The sequence below is a fragment of the Nyctibius grandis genome, chromosome 1, assembly GCF_013368605.1.
Source record: "Nyctibius grandis isolate bNycGra1 chromosome 1, bNycGra1.pri, whole genome shotgun sequence".
Lineage (NCBI taxonomy): Eukaryota > Metazoa > Chordata > Aves > Nyctibiiformes > Nyctibiidae > Nyctibius > Nyctibius grandis.
This window is the reverse complement of record NC_090658.1, coordinates 58074928-58094092: the sequence shown is the minus strand read 5'-3', so window position 1 is coordinate 58094092 and position 19165 is coordinate 58074928. Positions and strand designations below refer to the sequence as shown.

The 19165-nt window shown below is 38.2% G+C and overlaps 1 protein-coding gene across 1 annotated transcript in view; it reads right to left on the bottom strand.

The window, feature by feature from the left end:
• ESR1 (estrogen receptor 1) overlaps positions 1 to 19165 on the bottom strand; it is a 114655-nt gene that overhangs the window by 19486 nt on the left and 76004 nt on the right. The window contains 1 exon segment of the mRNA XM_068395256.1: positions 11126 to 11264. Within this exon segment, the coding sequence (XP_068251357.1) occupies positions 11126 to 11264 (139 nt within the window).

Here is a 19165-nt window from a genome sequence, read left to right as displayed (position 1 = left end):
ACAAGGCTTGTCACAGGATGTGTTCCTAAGCCTAAAGGTAAGTTAAGAAACATGGGAGGTATGATTGAGAGAAAGCTGCAGGGACAACTTTCACATCACCAGTTAGAAGGGAGGGTATTCACAGACTTAGCTCAAATGCCTGTGCTCTGCTCTAATACAGAAGGAGAGTTGGAAGTCTGTACACAGTCAGATGGCTGTGATGAAACTGGAAACACAGAGGCTTGGTGGGATAGTGCACATATCAGATCAGATAGCACATATGATTGGAGAATGGTCATGGATGGGTACAACTTGATTAGGAAGGACAAGTATGGAAGAAGGTGGGAAGAACTTCAGCTCTGCATAAAGGGAGACTTTGCACAGACCATAAAAAAACAGAACCCCATATGTCAGGGGACTCTGTGTATAGGTCAGAGGAGAAATTAACACTGATGACTGGGGGGAGGGGATTGTTACAAACTGTCTGATCAAGAGAATAAAGTAGATAAGTCTTTCTATAAATAACTCATAGAAGTCTTCCAATCACTGGTCTACATTCTTGTGTAGGATTTCTACATGGATAGACTGCAATCATTGGCTGGAAGGTCATCATAGCATTGTGCAAGTAATGCAGGGAGTTTCTGGACTGTGTTGGTGATAACTTCCCAACACGAACAGCACAGTGGCCAACCAAGGGCAATGCTCTATTGACCCACTCCTCACAAACAATGAGAAATTTCTGGTGAATGTGGCCACAGATGGGAAATTTGGCTGCAGCAACCATGAGATGTGACTGAGCTCAGGATCCAGAGGTAGGCTGGGACTGCAAACAATGGAACTATGACTCTGGGTTTCAGAAGAACAGACTGCAGTTTATTTAGCAAATTGCTAGGCAGAATATTCATGGAAACATGATGGGGGAAAGTGTCAAGGGAACTAGACGATATTTTAAGGAAAACTTATTGAAAGCTCAGGAACAAGCCCATCCCATCGCAGAGGAAGATCAGGTATTTAAACAGAAGATTCACTTGGCTAAGCAAAGAGCTCTTTAATGAACTAAAAGGCAAAAGAACATATAAGAAATAAATAGAAATAAAAGCAGGCAGCAAAGGAGTACCAAAGCACTGTTTGAGCATTTATGCCTAAAACTACTGAGGGACACAGAAGGTAACAAGAAGGGATTTTACAAGTATGGCAGCAACAAACAGAATTTCAGCAAGAAAGAAGAGTTGACAAATGGGAGAGAGAAAACCTGGTGACTGACTACATGGAAGACTGAAACACTCAACAGCTTTTCTTTTTTTTGCATGTCAGGTTTCACTGGCAAAGGTGACAGAAGCATATTGACAGGTTAGGGAGTTACTTAGAGAATTAGTAATTACTCTGAAGAGTAATTCCAATCTTTGAAGTCAAAGGGGGTTAATTTCAGGGTGCTGAAATTGTTGGTCAATGTATTCTTTAGGCTACTATCTCTCACTTAGAAAAAATCATGGAGATTGAAAGAAGTCCCTGATAAATAGTAGAAGGCTAACTCAACTTTGACAAAATCAAGGAGGATCCAGGAAACCAGATTGTGCTTGTCCAGCCTGATTGGCTCTATGATGAAACAATTAGTTAAATGATCAAAGAGAAGGTGGTGGGTGCAATGTAATTCAGCTGTAGTAAGGCTTTTGGTTTACAGCATTCTTATCTGTAAGCCAGGGAAATACAAACTGAGCAGACATGAGTGGAAAGGTGATCCCTGTCCATGGTCTAGTGTCCCTACGTGATCTAGTGGAAAGGTGTCCCTGCCCATGGCAGGGGGTTTGGAACTAGATGATCTTTAAGGTCCCTTCCAACCCAACGCATTCTATTCTATGATTCTATGAAATAGGCTGGATCACCAGACTCAAAGTGTAGCAGTAATGGCTCAACACCTAGTTTGTGGTAAGTAATAAGTACTCCAGGGGGTTCATGCTGGAGCCAATACTGTTCAATATATTTATCAATAATCTGGATGATGATAAAAAGTTCATCTTCAAATTTGTGGATGATACTAAATACAGGCTGGAGGGAGGTTGATCCACCACGTAGCACAACCTCAGTGCTAGAAGGACCCTGGAGAAGTGAACCAACAGAAAGCTCACAAAGTTCAACAAGGAAAAGTACAAAATTTTGCACTCAGGGCCAATTAAGCCCATGCATCAGTACAGGTTGGAAAAACACTGGGCTGAGCAGCAGCCCTCCTGGAAAATGGAAACCAAATAAAATGCAAGCCAACAGCATTCTCTCTTTGTGGATAAGGCAAACTGCATGAAAATTATGTCAGAAAGAATGTGGCCAGAAGAACAAGAGAAATTATTTTCCCCCCCACCTCTACTTGGTCCTGCTGAGGCTGTGCCTGTGCCCAGTTTCAGGCTCCTCAGCTCAAGAAGATGTGGAGATGATCAAAGGCATGCAGCGCATGGGCTACAAGGAGAGGTTGAGTGATTCGATCTGTTCAGTCTGGTGAGAAGGAAGCAAAGTATATAGGGGAGGGGACAGACAAAACTGCAGTCTACAATTGCTTCAAGGGGCATTACAAAAAGGGTATAACCAAGGTCTTCTCAGGAGCGGTGAATGTAAAATCAAAAGGCAGCTAACTGCTGCAAGCTGCAGCTTGGAAGGTTCAGGCTGGATTGTAGGAGGGTGGTACAACCCTGAAACAGGCACTCAGAGAGGCTGTGTGTTCTCCATCCTTAGAGACTTTCAAGACAAAGCTAGACAAAGTCACAGCTGGCCTAAGCTGGTGTTGGCAATGGTTTTGCTTCAAGAAACAGGTTGGACAAAATGATCTGCAACCAAAATTTTTGTTTCTAAATGAAATTTTTAGAGAAGTTCCTGAAAGAGTTTTGTTTCAGAGGGTACCATTAGAAGCAAGGATTTATTGTTGAGCTTTTTAACCAAGAATCCAAACATGTAGCCAGCACCTGAGTAAAGAATAAAAGCAATCCTTATATCATACAAATAAGGTTTGATGTATTAATGCAGTGGTAAAAAAAAGAAAAGCCATCACCGTATTACAGCCCTTTGGCTTCAGTTTATGCATAAATCTGACACAGAGTATAAAATGGAGAAGAAAAATAAAATTTAAAAGTTAACCCATCTTTCTCATACTTCAAAATCTCTTCATCAGTTTAAGCTTGGATTGTATTTTGGAAAAAGGTTTGGAAGGAGTACAATCTTTTCTATTCATCAGAGTCTATTCATTCTGAATGTATATCTTCTTGGTGTTTTATCCTCCTTACATCTCATTCTCATACTTCTATTATATTTGGTTAGGATTTATTTCTTATTCATTAATTTATTCAGTCATGGCATAGGCAAAGAAGAATGTCTATCTGTTCAGCGGCAAGGACACAAATTCAGAGGGAGGAAACCTAAAGTGAGAGCATGTACATTTTTCAGAAAGTTACCTTCAAGTATTAATTTTGCTTTTTTTTTTGCTTTTTTTTGAGGGGGTGGGTGTTGTTCACTAAAATCTCTTTCAGCTGATTTACAGCACTGCTGCAGTAATTATTTCTTGTTGTTTAAACAAATGCAACGTTTTTGGCTACTTACTCAAAAATATGTGCCATTAGTGTCCATGTGTGAATCACAGTCTGAGAATCACTCACAGCTGGGCAATTGAAGAAGTATTGGACTGGAATTAGCACAGTTCAACATGGAATCAAGTTTTTTTCCCGTCAAGACTTTCTTGAAATAGACATTTGCCAACTAAGAAATAAAACTGAAATATCAGTTCCAGACATAATTTTGAGGGAGGAAAAGGCAGGAGCAGAAGGGACCTCTAAGAGCAAGGCTCTCTTTTCTTCCACTGAGCTGGGTGGTTATGTTTATAACTTTTCACATAACCCTCCCTTTGAGTTACTGCTGTTGGCATCATCACTTCCCCAAAACAGGTTGAAAAAAGTGATTGCCCATGCACAGCAGCAGTTTTCACCCAGCACACCTCTCTCTCTCTTCTATAGCAAGAAAGTGACAATTAGGATTGAGCCTGAAGCTCAAATAGGCAATTCCTACCTGTTCCGGTACTGACAAAATTACCAGCCCACCATCCTTTGAGGTTTACTATCTTTTCTGATGTCTCTTTTGGTTGTTGCTCTTTGAGCTAGCTCTGAACCAAAAGTAGCAGCTAATTCACACACCAAATGAGAGATGTTAAAATAAAGTCAAATATGAGAGGAAATGCGGGAAGCCTGGGAACAGATAACAGACAGAGCAGAATCATGATATAGATAAAAGAGCAGTGTGGTCTTCCGTGCTATTTCTGAAGCACTAAAGAATTGTCAAAATATTTTAACATTTTTTAATGTTCTATCCATTAGAATATTATTGCAGGTTTTATGCATAGGTGGTGCATGTCTTCAAGATGAGACGGTTTTTATAGACATTAATGTGTTCTATATACATTAGTTCTATTAAAAGACATGGATAAACAGTTTCTACTCATATATAAAGTGATGCATTAAAACATCTTAAGGAAGCGGGGTGTCAGGAAAGATCCAGCTCCAAAGTTTTAAGACCAAATCAAGAACATCCATTGGGGTGCCTTAAATACTGCCAGACTGGCATTGGAGGGCTACTTAACTAACTGAGGATTCCCCCTTTTCTACAACACTATGCTTTAACAATAAAGGATGAGGAAATTATCAGCAGTGAAATTTTACTTCAGACCATCCTGCGTTTAACCAGTAACTCTGGAGATTGTAGAAAAGACTAGGGAAAAAGTAAGCAGGAAAAAAATAAAATGTGAAAAAAAATTAGCCCCCGAAGCTCTAGAACAAAACAGCAATCTCCAAAGAACAGGAGGCAAAGAGAAAAGTGGAGAGTACCAGGACTAAATTAAACCACAGTATCAAATGCAAGGCCTGCTGATGAAGAGAAATGCCTAGCTTATTTATTGTTATGTGTCAGTACTGATGAGGTTAAATAGCATTTTTCTTTAAAAAAAATGGCTTTTTTGATCACAGCAATTAGGCTTGTACTGTCACACAAATTGACCAGTATGTGGTAGGTGGGCATGAATGTGAGAGCTTCAGAAAGACAGAAATTAGATATAAGGCTTGTTCTGTAGTGGTTCTGTTGTGTTGTTTTCTGTGTTTTTTTTTTTTAAATCAACTTGTTCATGAGCCTTTATTATTAAAGGTGATAGCAAAGTAATTCAGAAGTAGCGACATCTTTTACTAATCCCATTTCTCCCTGAACACTGGCTTTCAAATGACGCACCCTGAAGAACGTTATAGACTACAGTCAATGGCTGATGTTACATCTTGCTGTTCCTGGAGTGTACTATTAAGAGCCTTTGTTTCTTTTTTTGATATAAGCTTATCAGAATAGAGGTTTGGATCAATTTCTGGCTAAAATATGTTCAAAAGTTTTAAAGTAAGTCCAAGATTTAAAAGGCATCATTGACGAATATTTGCAATAAATATGGAGTGACACATTTATAAATTAAAAAAGAAACAAAAATCTAGTTTAAAGTGGTTTTCACCTACAGTTAGTCACAGAATACCAGAACTGCTGAAGTTGAGAAGGCTGTCTGGAGATCATCTAGTTCAATGCCCCTGCTAAGGGCAAGGCCGCCTACAGCAGGTTGCTCAGGACCATATCTCGTTGAGTTTTCAGTATCTCCAAGGATGGAAACTTCACAATGTCTTGTCCTGTGACTGAGAAGAATCTTGCTCTGTCTTCTTTACTACCCCCCTGCTCCCATCAAGTATTTATACACATCAATCAGATCCGAGTCTTCTTAGCCTCTCCTTGTATGAGAGATGCTCCAGTTTATTAATCATCTTTGTGGCCCTTCACTGGACTCACTCCAGTATGTATATGTCTATCTTGTACTGGGGAGCTCAGAACTGGACACAGCACTCCAGATTTGTCTCAGCAGGGCTGAGCAGTGAGGAAGAATCACCTACGTTTAGCTGCTGGTAATACTTTTCCTAATGCAGCCCAGGAGGCTATCAGCCTTCTTTTCCAAGAGGCAACATGTGGCTCAGAAAGCACCCAGTTGTGTGGATTTCCCAGAAAATTTATGGAGCTTCCCCCATATTGCTGTCCTGTAGGCACTTCTGTATTTGCATGCATACACACACTTAGGAGGGTCTCCTACTACTCCGTTGTGTTGATTACATCATCTCTCCTGTCCACATCACTCTGAACCCTTCTATTACCAGCCCAATCTACCACCTTCCTCACTTGATTGTGGGTCATCATCTCCCTCCATTGTCATTCCTGGTTTAAGGCTCCATCACCAGGTTGGCCAGCCTGTGGCAATTGTGTTTTTGCCCTACTTGATGAGGTGGATCCCATCTCTTCCTAACCATCCTCTATCCTCGGAGCAGGTCTCATGTTCATAAAAGTTGAATCCCTGTTGTTGACACCAGCTATGCAACCAGCTGTTGACCTGCAGGATCTCTTCGCTCTTCCTCCCATTCTACTCAGCCATCCCAGTGGATTGACCACCTGGGCTCCCATGCCCTTGACCCTTGCTCTCAGACCCATATAGTCATGAATAAGCATCTTTCCTGACTAGATCAACAGAGGGTCATCTACGTAGGCAGATAAAGTAAGAGTACACTATACATTTCATCAGTGGTGAATCAGGTCTGAAACATACAGACAATTAACTACTAGGTACCTTTTAAGTTATTTTTTCCTTGGTAAAAGATGATGTGAAATGGATCCACAAATATGTCAGATAGGAAAAGTCTCTAAAATGCTGCTATAATAATTCTAAGAAAACTGATTATTTTTTGTCACATTTGATGACACTTAGATTAGAAAATTATTGCAAATGCTCTCCATCTGGGAATAATAAAGTTACAATAATTGGCTGAAAAATGTTATACTGGTTGACAGGAAGGCGCTTTGAGTTTAATTTACATTCAGTCTGAATCACCTTAAAGCCAAAAATATTTCAAAATTCTCTTCATATCAGAAATGCAAAGAAAGTTTGATTTTGGAAAGATCAGTGTCATGATTCAACATGACCTAGAACTGGGGCCTGAGCTTCCAAGGTCAGAGTGACTAGATGAACAAGAAATCTTAGAATTTGTGTAGGGCTATCTTGAATCCAGAAATTATTTCATTCTCTCTGAAAACTTCTGTTCTGTGCCTACAAACCCACCCAGGGAACCTCTTTTTCTAAAAGCTGAAAATTGGTAAGATCATAATGAAAGGGGTTTTTCTCTTTCCATTTTTTTTTTTTTTTAAAGAGGAGTTCATCACTTTGAGCATTACCCAGCACCGCCCCAAACTCTGGCAGGGTCCTCCTGATTTACATTTAGGTTGTTTGAATTACAAAATCAGGTAGTCTTTGAATTTTGCTCCAAAGCACAGTAAAGACTGACTTACAATAAATAGAAGTGATTCCTTTTGCATTGTTTTAAGATGTATAATTCCATCTCTTGTAACATTATTTTTTCATTCTCTGGGGTCTACAATGTACTAATACATCTCAAAATCCAACAATAAAGTAAAAGATGAAAGAGAAATGTAATTATTTCAACAAATTCCTTAACTCTACAAGTTGATCATGCAGCTCTATCAGGTAAGTAGATGACATCCTGACGACAGGATGATTGTTTGAGCTGGGCTTCCAGGACAGAATCTATTGCTATTAAAGATGGGATGAAAATGAAATACACAATTGTTATTCAAATTTATTTTGAAGTGTAAATTTAAATATACTTGTTGTCTATGAGCTTTTTCCCTTTGAAATAAATAAGAGCAGCAGGTCACTAATGAAGCATTCAAAACCCGCCTGGACGCGTTCCTGTGTGATATGGTCTAGGCAATCCTGCTCCGGCAGGGGGATTGGACTCGATGATCTCCAGAGGTCCCTTCCAATCCCTAACATTCTGTGATTCTGTGATTCTGTGATTCTGAGCTTTATGTACAAATGTATACAAACAACCATTTATGTCCAACATTCTAGATGGAAAGAATCTGTTAGAGACAGAAGCCTGAATGTGAAAAATGAAAGGGATGTGCAAATCAGAGAGGATGTCTGCCACAGAATGATCAGAGCGAGTATACGCAAAATGTGGTAAATCTCCATGTTAACAACACTGAATTTGCACTAAGTCCAGAAAAACACAGGTTAGAGACAGATCTAGGTTTTACCATCTGTAGTTGGTGACTCTGGATTATAGACAGTAGCTAAATTAATATTTGTAAATGCTATGCTATGTAAACCATAGATCAGGTAACAGGGGAAGTGTGATGGGCATTCAGGACAGAATGGTGTGGATGAAAACATTGAAAAGGAATATCCTGTAAAGAACATGCTGAAGGGTAAGGAGAGAACAGATGAAAGGAAACTGTACTACAGCATCCATCTTTTCCATTATTTTAGCCATTCAATCAGATGATTTCATTATCTAGATCAACAACAATAATGCACCAAACAATTTTTGCACTCTTGTGATATTTGCACAAATACCTGATGCAGTGGAAGGACTCCATTGAGTTAAACAGGCTTTGAATCAGTCTCTGCCCTGCCCTCTCGAATCTGACAAACAGTATACTTTTGCCCTATAACATTCTCAAAAGGCAACTTGCATGAATCAAATTAGCACATCAAACTATTGTTAGCACTAATTAACTAGTAAATCAACAGTTAGTTAATTAATTAGCATATCAGAGGTCCCCAGACTCAAGTAATTTATTATTTTAGTTTGAGCAAATATCCCTACCAAGTAGAATGAGGCAAGCATACAATGCCTTAGAAATGTTTCTTATTATTTGAAAATGAAGACATATAATAGAACTACATTTTTAGAAACAGTCTTGTTTGAAAGTCAGAAAATGAAGAGCCTATTTTGATTATGAATTAATTGATTTTTGAGCCCTGAAGTAATATGTGGTTCCAGTTGCATGCAATTGTTTTCTGTAATCCAGCAGTGTTGTTTAAATTCTGTGAATCAACAGCTCAGATTCCATTTCATTCAGAGCATGGGGATTTTTATTTGAGGTAGACCAGAGTTTCAAGTGTTTACTAGCTGTTTTTCTTAGCTAAGAGGAGGAAAAAATGGTGCTCTGGCTCTGCTCTTCAGTTTTCAATTTTTTCTCACAACCTGTATTATGGAATGTGGAATAGATGGGTTGGCCTTTGGAAGCTATACTGCAATTTATAGCAGTTTTCAATAATATGCTATACTTACTTTCCTACAGTAGTAAATTTTACTTCTTATGTGCACTAAGAAATTATTTTAAAATTGTTTTCCTGAGAAGACTTGTCTTCATTTAGCCCACACCCAGGGCTAAACAATAGTAGTTTTTCTCTCACCCAGTGTCCCTTCCCCAAATGAGGAAGGGAATTGGGAAAAAGAGAGGGAGACTCATGGGATGAAGTTAACCAGATTTAATGAAATCAAGAAAATCAATATAAATGACAACACAAAACAGACAAAAATATGCTCATCTACAAATCACTAGCAAGTTGCTCCAGGAACCACAACAATGAACATGAAGAAGAAGCAAGAAAAACCCCCCACTTCTTCCCAGCAAATCCTCTCTTTTATAGTGAGCTTAATGTTAATGATATAGAACACACCTGTGGGCCAGCCAGGGTCAGCTGCCCTGGATTTAACTTCTAAGGGCCTTGATCACTATGGCTGACCACAAACTGAAACCAAACCCCAGTGAAACAAGGACAAGACTATACTTACATTTAGGCAAGCAGATATTTTCTGTACACAAAATGAGAAGGTGTTTTATTTGTATCTAGTTCCATAGCTCACAGATCATGTGCTTACACAAGTGGAATAGGTTTTTTCCTAAGGCAATAAATACTTCTCTATTCGTAGGAAATATTATATTTTATACTGTTAGGCATTATCATTTATATTTTACTAAAATAGGAAAAGTAAACCAATGGGGAGGGGAATCAAAGGAATAACACTGCACAAATGCAAACATGAAAACTCAGTACCCCACATTTGACAGAGCAAGCTACTCAAAAGACATTTTTCTGCTAATAAGAGTTTCAATTCATTCACCCAGCTAATTGTTGCAGTAGCTGAAGGCACTGCCCTTGACTTTTTGTTGCTATCCCTCTGCTGTAGCTCACTGCCCCTGCAGCTACGGGAAGAGATCAGAAGCATGCCCAGCTCTTAGCTGTCTCACCACATACTCTAGATCCTCAGCTCAGCTCTTCCTCCACCTTGAATTTACACCAAGATGCCAAACTCTGCACTGAAGTGACCAGTGTGCACACATAAGCTTTCTCCTGCCAACTCTGCTATGCGGGCAGTAGTCTTCAGCAAAAGGAGACTACCAAGAGTTAGGATAACTCTTTAACCAACTGTTTCTGGATTTGCCACAGTCATTTGCCACAACCTCTGCTCTCTGGTTGTTCTCTTTTAACACTCTTTCCCAAGGCTGAAATTTTTCATGACTGGGAGAAAAGAGAACTTGAGTTTGTGTTAAGATAAATAGAATAGCTTTTAAAAATCTGTCAGTCTTCCTGCTTTTATTTGTGAAAACTGCCATCTAGAATCCAGGATATCGTATGGCAGAAATGCACATTTTTCTCTCTCACTTAGAAACACCTACAGCATATTAGCAAGACTGACTAAAAAAGGCTTAAGGCAGCAAGCAGGTATGTCTTTTACATATTTGACTCCAGTTTTCAGGAGAAAAAAGAAACAAACTTTAACGTATTCTCTGCAAATAAGAGAATTTACCAGGATTTTCTTCCAAAATTTTGCCTGGCTGCTTGGATAAACCAATTCTAACTAAGACTAACTAGGAGGATTTTAGGTAAGCAGAAATAATTATCTTAAGTGATTATTGTTCAGTATTTAATTTTAATTTAATTTAATTTTGCAACAAACCATACAGATTATAAGAGGAATTTTCTGCTGCCTTTGAAAGAAAGAACTTCCAGCAGCAGGTGACTTTCACTTGTGTTACTTGTCTAATAAATGACCAGCATCACATTCCAGAGTATTTCTAGGTTTTTTAGAGTTCCTTTTCCAGTCCCGCCTATTATACCCCTGTTTAATTTGTGACGTACTGTGAAATTGTAGTATTAGTGACATGACTACAAGCTAAAAATTAATCTGATTGCAGTAGAAATACATTCACTTAAATAATTCACAGCAACATGCAGACTGACCTGTCCAGTAATAGGTTAGGTGCAAATAAAAGCTTTCCTGGGTGTTCCATGGAGCGCCAGACTAAGCCAATCATCAGTATCTCTAACCAGGCACATTCCAGCAGATGGACCTGATCATGGAGTGTTAAATCCACAAATCCTGAAAGAATAAATAGGAGACAGTAAAAACACTCCAGGTTTGTAAGTGGAACAACATTATTCAGAGAATCAGGTTAAAAAGTGCATTGGAGCAGGATAACCAAAAAAAAAAATCAGTAAAACAGACATTTGTCCTCTTTACATTTCAGGCTGAGTTTTGTCTATTATTAGGTCCACCATGGCTCCATCCTACAGAACAGTCAGCTCTTTCTAGCTCCCTGATTGTGTCCTGGCTGCGCCCTGCCCCAAGAGCAGGGCAAGAGCCAGGTGAGCATATCCATCCCCACGCCTGTTGCTAGTGGCCTGGGAAGTCAGGTGCACACTGCAGAAAGGGGCAGCCGTCTGCTCCAGTGCCATACTGCCTGGGTCATGCTGGAGGGAGAATGGAAAAATGCCTCTTATAAAATGAAATTATAACTGTAATCAGCTAATCCCAGACCACTTTTCCTGGGGCAATGCTGTTCTACAGACTCGTGAACAATTCACCGTGCTGCAAGTGCCATACCTGTGTGGAAGAGGGCCCAATACAGCATTTCAAATAAACTAGCAAGTAAATGCTGATCACTGCCCAATCAGAATTCACTGATGAGCCACTTGCTTGTATTTCTATTGGACTATAGCACCTGGAGGAAGGAAGTGACCTCTCTTACTCTGTATTTAACCAATCCTAGAAACAATAAATGCAAAATTGTTTATAGTAATACTAAAACATGAATATGAAGGAATAACAGTGAAGGTAGACATGAAAGCATAATGACAGCGGTCATTCCAGTGTTCATTTCATGGAACAAATTAATATCATTCTCTGTTTGAGATTCTCACTTTTCAGGAGTGTTACTTTCAATCCAAAGATATAAGTGAAGAGGAGATTGCATAATGCAAGTTGTTAGATCTTAGTGTAAGTTATGCTTTGAAATTAGCATGAACTTGCTAAAATGAAATGTATAGAAGTTCCCTTGAATCAGATCTTATTTGTCTTTTACTCAGTGTTACGTGTGAAACACATTATTGAACTTCACAATAATTTTTTTCAGTTGTAATTTATTCATATTAATCTTCAGAATACAAGTTACAGAGTAAACTACCTTACCAGCCCAGTAAAGGACAGTGATTTTGCTTCTATGTTGTGTCCTCACTAGAGGTATATACTGAGTCAGTTTTGAGTACTATACTTGACATACTCTCAAGTACTGTCTTGATTAAAAAAAAAAGGCACATATTTTTAAAGTTAAATATTACATTATGAAATATATTTATTAAATAACAAAAAGGAGGAGAAGGAACAAAATATAGTTCACAATAACGTACAAAGTATTGTCATGTTCTGCAAAATAGTCGGTGATACAATTATTTTTAATGAAAATGTCTGAGAGCTAATCAGTCTATTCATAAAGAATCTTTTAAAAAAGGAAAAAAATTTGACATGTTTGAAATTAAACTCATCTATCAATCATTAGGAGTGAATTTAGACAGTTACATTACCTGCTATTTTTATGAAAGAGGTAACTATTGAAAAAAAAAGTGTTGTCTTTTCCTGTATTTTTCCTCTATTACCAAATGCAAAATGACTTTCAGACTTCACAGACTGATGGAATGGCATTTGCCTGAGTCACTCAAACAGCCTGAAACAATAGAGCTGAAACTTAAAAGAGCAACATTCTTAAAACAAAGCATTGATTACAGCACTCAAGAATTAAATTGGCAGAAAGAAACTGCTGTCGATGTATAGAGAACAAATAATAAACACCATGCTTCCTATTAAGTATCACAACATATAATAATATAGTGGTTTTATCCATGCTTGAAGAGTACCACAGCAACGCAGGGATACAAGTCCCCATGTGGTGTCTGAAGTTTGCAATCAATGCATTACAAGTCAGTTATATTGCCATCATTTCATGTGGCTGCAAACTATGCTACAGAGGATTGTTTTGATTGTTGTAGAAAAACTGAGCTTGTTACAACTGTGGCAATTCACTTTCCTGTAAAACTCTGCTCATTCTACAATATTCTGGATGTCAAAATTTGCTTTGTTCTCCACACTGTGTTTGTCTTTATTTTTACTACACCTATTCTCAAACCCCTTTTAAGCCCTATCTTTTTATTAGCTCTATTTTTCCCCGTCACCCCATATGAAATTTCTGATTGCACCGAGCCTAAGTAATCTGCACAAAAACTAAAGAGATAAAGTCAAAAAGAGAGCTAATAAATTACTTCACTGGTATTGTAGAGGAGGGATATTTTGCTAACATGCTCTGAGAATAAAAATACACTGCCCGACAATGCCAACAACTTTTAAAATACCTGAACATGAATACTTTGCATTAAAAAGTACTAAAAGGATTGGCCAACAATATTATGGCTATCTGGAATATTAACTCTGATTTCAGTGAAGCTAAGGAATTTTCAAAAAACTAGGATGAAAAAGAAAACTGATTGTAAGTCCATAGTTTAAAGCATTAAATAATCTGTCAGCCTGACATCTACTTTGGGTTCTATAACAAAATGACTAACACAAACCTGGATTAATACAGGTTTAAAAGTCTGTAATATAAAACTACACATCAACTGTAATTCATAAAAACCTTATCAAATTAACTTGATGGCTTTTTAAGTGACATTATAAGTTTAGTTGATAAAAATAATAGTTTTGATGAAACAGACTTCTACGAGACATTTGATTTCACAAAAACATGCAACAGATTAACTGAATTAATATATTTTAAATTACACATCTCGGTATGTAATGGCAAAAGTGTAACGAACTGAAATGAACTGAAGTATTTCTAGAGGAACACCATACAGCTTACTTCTGTACCCTAGACAATTTTTTTAATGATGACATGGAAAAAAACAGAAATCATTATTCAGATGTCATGATGGCATGTGGGAAATAATGCAAAGAAGCAGGTTGATAATGTGAGGAATCTAAATCACTCACTAGCTTCATCATAAGATATATAAAGACATAAGTTTCAAACCAAGAACATTAGGCATATATACAAAATACAAACAGTGGCAGCTATGCAGAGGGCTTCGACATGATGGAGAAAAATCAGCCAAATTTGAGTTTCCAGTGGGAAGCTGCATCTAATAAAGATAACGAACTTTATAAAAAAACACAGAAACTCTGAGTGAGTAAGGAAGTTAAATTACCTCTGTGTTACCTGAATCTAGTAACCATTCTTCAAGCAGGATAAGAAGTTGGACAGAATGAGAGAGAAACGTCAAAATGAATAAAAGCATTGAAAAAACGTGCCCTCTAGTGAGGAATAAGAGGAATTTAGTTACTCTTTCTGAAGCTAAGTAGATTAAAGGGGTTAAAGGACTGAACGCATAAATATCTAAAGAAAAAGAGAACAGCATTACAAAAGGTAATGGCATAGCATACAGAAGCCCATGCTGGAAGCTATACTTGCACCAAGCCAGACTATAGATGAGGGGCCATTGTTAACAACAAAAGTATTATCTAAGCAACATACTAAGGTTCCATGAATTTGATATCATTAGAAACGTTAATCAAGATTTAATTATTATTTTTAAGACATACTCTTGTTCAAGAAAGCTAATTCAGAACAATGTTACAGAAGGTTAAATTAAATGATGAATAAATCATTAGTCACTTCATCACTCAGAGCATGCTGCACTTTAATGTCACTAAAATTATGTGTAGATGTGCACTGCATTCTCAAATATCAGTATTTTTTAATGCTGGCAAGTTTTGACAGAAAAAGTATTTTTTAATTCCAAATTTTTTGTTACTGGCTTTAAGGAAAAAGAAAGACCTTCACTTCACTGTTGATAAATTAATTAATTGCAGCTTATGGATATAACCTATATCTGACTCCATATACCAGACTGACCAATTGCATGACCTTATGAGACATATCAAAATCCTCGTGTGGCCAAAACCCATAAGAGCTAGACTGCCATTAATTCATTCATGTATCATAAGCTTGGCAGAAGAAAGACACTTACAGAATGAAAGCCATGGCTGGACAATTCCTTTTACACATACAGATAAATTAACAGTACCAGTGGGTACTTACTATCATTTGGGGATCATTTAATTGTCATCATTTTGCAGCTTCTACTAATAATCTTAAGACATAACTACAAGGTGTCCATACTATTCCTCTTCCCACAACAAATGATAAAGCAATCTTCTTTTTTCATCCGATCCAACTGTAATCCTACCTATATGTTTATACCATATGTCTTAATTACCATGATGGGTACCTGAAACTTAACTTTCAGCTGATTTTTGCAAAACAATAAACAACATTGTGCCATAAAGAATGACTCTGTCTCCAGGTGCTTTCAAGGAAAGTAAAGCAAAAGCAGCATAAAAGTTTTTGAAGCAAGAGCAAACGTCCATCTAGCAAAGTATTCCATTTACAATAGCAATTGATACCAGATGCTTATGGCCAAACATACAGCACGACAAACATGCTTCTACAGAAAGTTTTTTCAGGCTCCAGTGGTATGCTGCTCAGGGACTTCCAGAGCCAAAGATGGTCTTTTTGTGCTTAATGTCCCTTAACATTTTGTCCTCCAAGTTTGTCCAGATGCTTTTTGAACCCACCTAGGCATTTAATCCACTTCACATTTTTTATATACTCTGGAAATAGTACTCTCCAGTAAGAATTTGACACTAGGAAAATAATAATCTCCTGTTGTTCTGGGAAAAAAAAAACCTCTTACTTTCATTTGATGCATGTAATTATTTTATTGAAGGATGTCATCATTCCCTACGTCACCATCTCTGCTAATCTTCTCTTTTCCAAACATGTTTAGTATATTCTGTCGCTCCTCACGTGAAAGTTAGCCTGTTCACCTTTGAACTCATCTTGTCCTTCTCAGAGCATTTTCCAGTTCAACTATATTCTTTCAGAGACAGTGAGACTAGGGCTGCACAGTTCTTCAGTCTGCCCTTGTCTTCATCACCTTAGTCAGCATCATCCACAATTTTTATCACCATTATTCAGGCTTTTTTTTCCAGCTAACTTATGAATATGCTGAACAACATAGGCCTAACTATTGAACTCCAAAGGTTATCTCTTTCCTAAATGTCCTGCCTACTTGTCTGAAAAGTCTTTAAATTGATAGCAACAGGAATTTTTATATCTCCTATAACAAAAAATATAGGATGTTATACTGTCCAAAAATGCTATGGGAAATCAGAACATTCCTACAACTTGTGTCTTAAATTTGCACAGACCAACCACTATTTTTCCTATCTTAACACAGTGTTTTGAAAAGTGGCAACAACCACAGAAAAAGGCTTTTATTTACAACTCAAGACAGTATCTCAGCTATGCAACGGTCATGTAATAGGCCACATTTGGAACAAAACACTAATTAGGTTGGCAAAGACAGCAGGAAAGTAGTAGTGCGTGCTGCAACCTAATAGCTAGCAACCATTCAATAAAGCAACTGAAGAAAGAGAGGTTTATATAGACAAAAATATCTAAGTAGATGAAAAAGACAAACAGAAAAATAATTCCTACAGCAAGTTCTGTTCTCACGAAACAGCCAGGAAGAGGAAAAACAGCATCTGTTTCTCCTAACATAAAGCACATTGGAGGACCAATATCTCAGTCACCATTGTTTGATCGATTATAGCAATCTGTGCTTGCAATAGTGCCAGCAGCTTGGTGCCCAGCCTCTCCACTTCAAGTAGAGAGGTGAGACTGCATCTACACTGTCTGGCACATAAGATGACATTTTGGTCTGAACTTGCATGATCACTCAGCCTCTTCAATCCTTAAGGCTGAGGTCTGAAACCTCTTAGCAAAGAGGCAGCTAAAAGCTAAGAAGTGGCTAAAACTTGCACCTTGACTATAGCCTTGTCTGTACACAACAGCAGGACAAAACAGAGTCCAAGGAAAAGTGAACCAGAGAATCACAAACACTGTTTTCCATTAATCTCAATGTTCACGCAGCTATTTCTATAACGCTACTTATTCCTACTTCTTTCCACAGATCTTCAGACCAAAATTATAAGAAACTTTTATTATGTTCTCCCTCCTGAGGGCACCTGAAGTATGATATGGACATATTGGTTTAATTGTTTACACAACTCCAGCATTTTAAATCAAGACCTATTTTGAAGACTGAAAAACAAAAATCTCTAAAACCCAATATTTTCAATCCAAATATTTTGCTAAAAAATGTTGTCTCGTTATTTCAATTTTTTTTAAAGGTACATCATTACTGTTTTTTTCTGTAAGTGGGGTCAGAAAAAAATTGACTCCAATTTGCCGAGTTCCAGGAAGGAAAGTCTGAAAGGCAAACACAGACCAAGTGGTACAATTGTTAGAGCCTCTAAATACTTTGTCTGCACTTTCAGAATTCTCTATTTTCACTGCCTGTATAATTATAACATAGCAGAATACCAATCCAAACTTATACACTGTCTCCTCTAAGCCTAAACAGTCTGTCAGAAATGAAATGAGATGAGATCAGAGAGAACAGCATCTGCTCTTAATTACTGTTAATTCCTTTTAAAAATTTTACTTCACATTTGCCATTTTCAGCTTTAATGGTTCAAAACCTCTTTCTGAAAAATAACAATTACAATTTACAGACATAAACATCGTATGAGTTAGGGATGTTGGGGGTTTTGGGCAAAACCCAAAAAGTCAGAAGGACCATGAGACCCTGCTTTCACGGTCTATATTCATACTGAAAGTCAAGATCAAGCAACCTTTTGCTCTTCTCCTCTGCGGGAGGATTTCTGTGCTCCCTGAGCTGGCCTTAGGACACCTGCTTTACAGTTTGACAGGTGTGCTGCCCCAGCCAAACTCCCCACCTGATGCTGTCCCCAGAGCAGGATGCTGCAAGGATGTCACATTTGTCACTTTTATTTCACATCCCATTTGTAGGAGATGGTCTTTTCTGCTTCCACCTAAAAGCTGCACCATGACAATTGCAAAATGCACTTCTCAGGTAAATGAGACCCATTTCAACTGTTTTCCAGGAATGTGTAAAGTTATCACAACTTCACTCAATGCTCTCTGCTTGCACAAAAATTGCTTACTTTTTCAGACCCGTCCAGTCCATATCTTTTCAGGATGAGGAGACTAAAAAGTTCCTGAGGCCATTCCTGGTCCAAATAACCAGGATTGTCTTGTTCAGGACAGGAATCTCTCCAAATGTACCCCGCATACATCAGACCTAATAAATACTCTCCTGTTTCAAATTTCCTATGTCAAAGCAAGTACAAACTTAGCCAAGTGGAAGCTGATCTACTCAAAGTCAATACTTCACACCAAGCACAATCTGGATTTAGGGCCATGGAAACACTTCAGGGTTAGTGACAGATAATTGCTGCTGGTCAGACATACATTCTCTTCTCCTGACAAACCCTTACCACATTTTTATGAAATACTGCTGTCTTACCCGAGAGCAATGTCAGAAGTCCACAGCACAGCACAAGCTTGTCTGGCACTGCTCCTGGGGAGATGGACCACGCACTGGCCCACTGGGGCTGTGGGAACACCCAGCCTGGGAGCCAGCCTCTAGCTTTGGAGTGTTCCTGTGAGTTTTGGGGACAGTGAGTTCTCACTGAACAGCAGCCTGAGCCAATTATTCTGCAGAACTTGATTGCCTGGGAAAATCGTCCTATGCTGGTGGATGGTCAGGCTGTGTGTCCAAAGCTCGAGGTTTCTTCCTCGCTATGCTCTCCCTGGCATGGATGCAGCTTGGAGAGAAGTCAAGCTGGGTTGCGTTGTAGCTCAAGCCCACGGCTGACACACAGCACAGATATACCCAGTGAAGCTAAGTGCTTTCATGTCCTGACTTTCCTTCATGCGTCACTGTGTCTGCCTTCACTAAAACACAGTTTTTATTTTGCAACTGTTTCACTTTTTGTTAACAAAAGATTATTCCAGAAAGTGC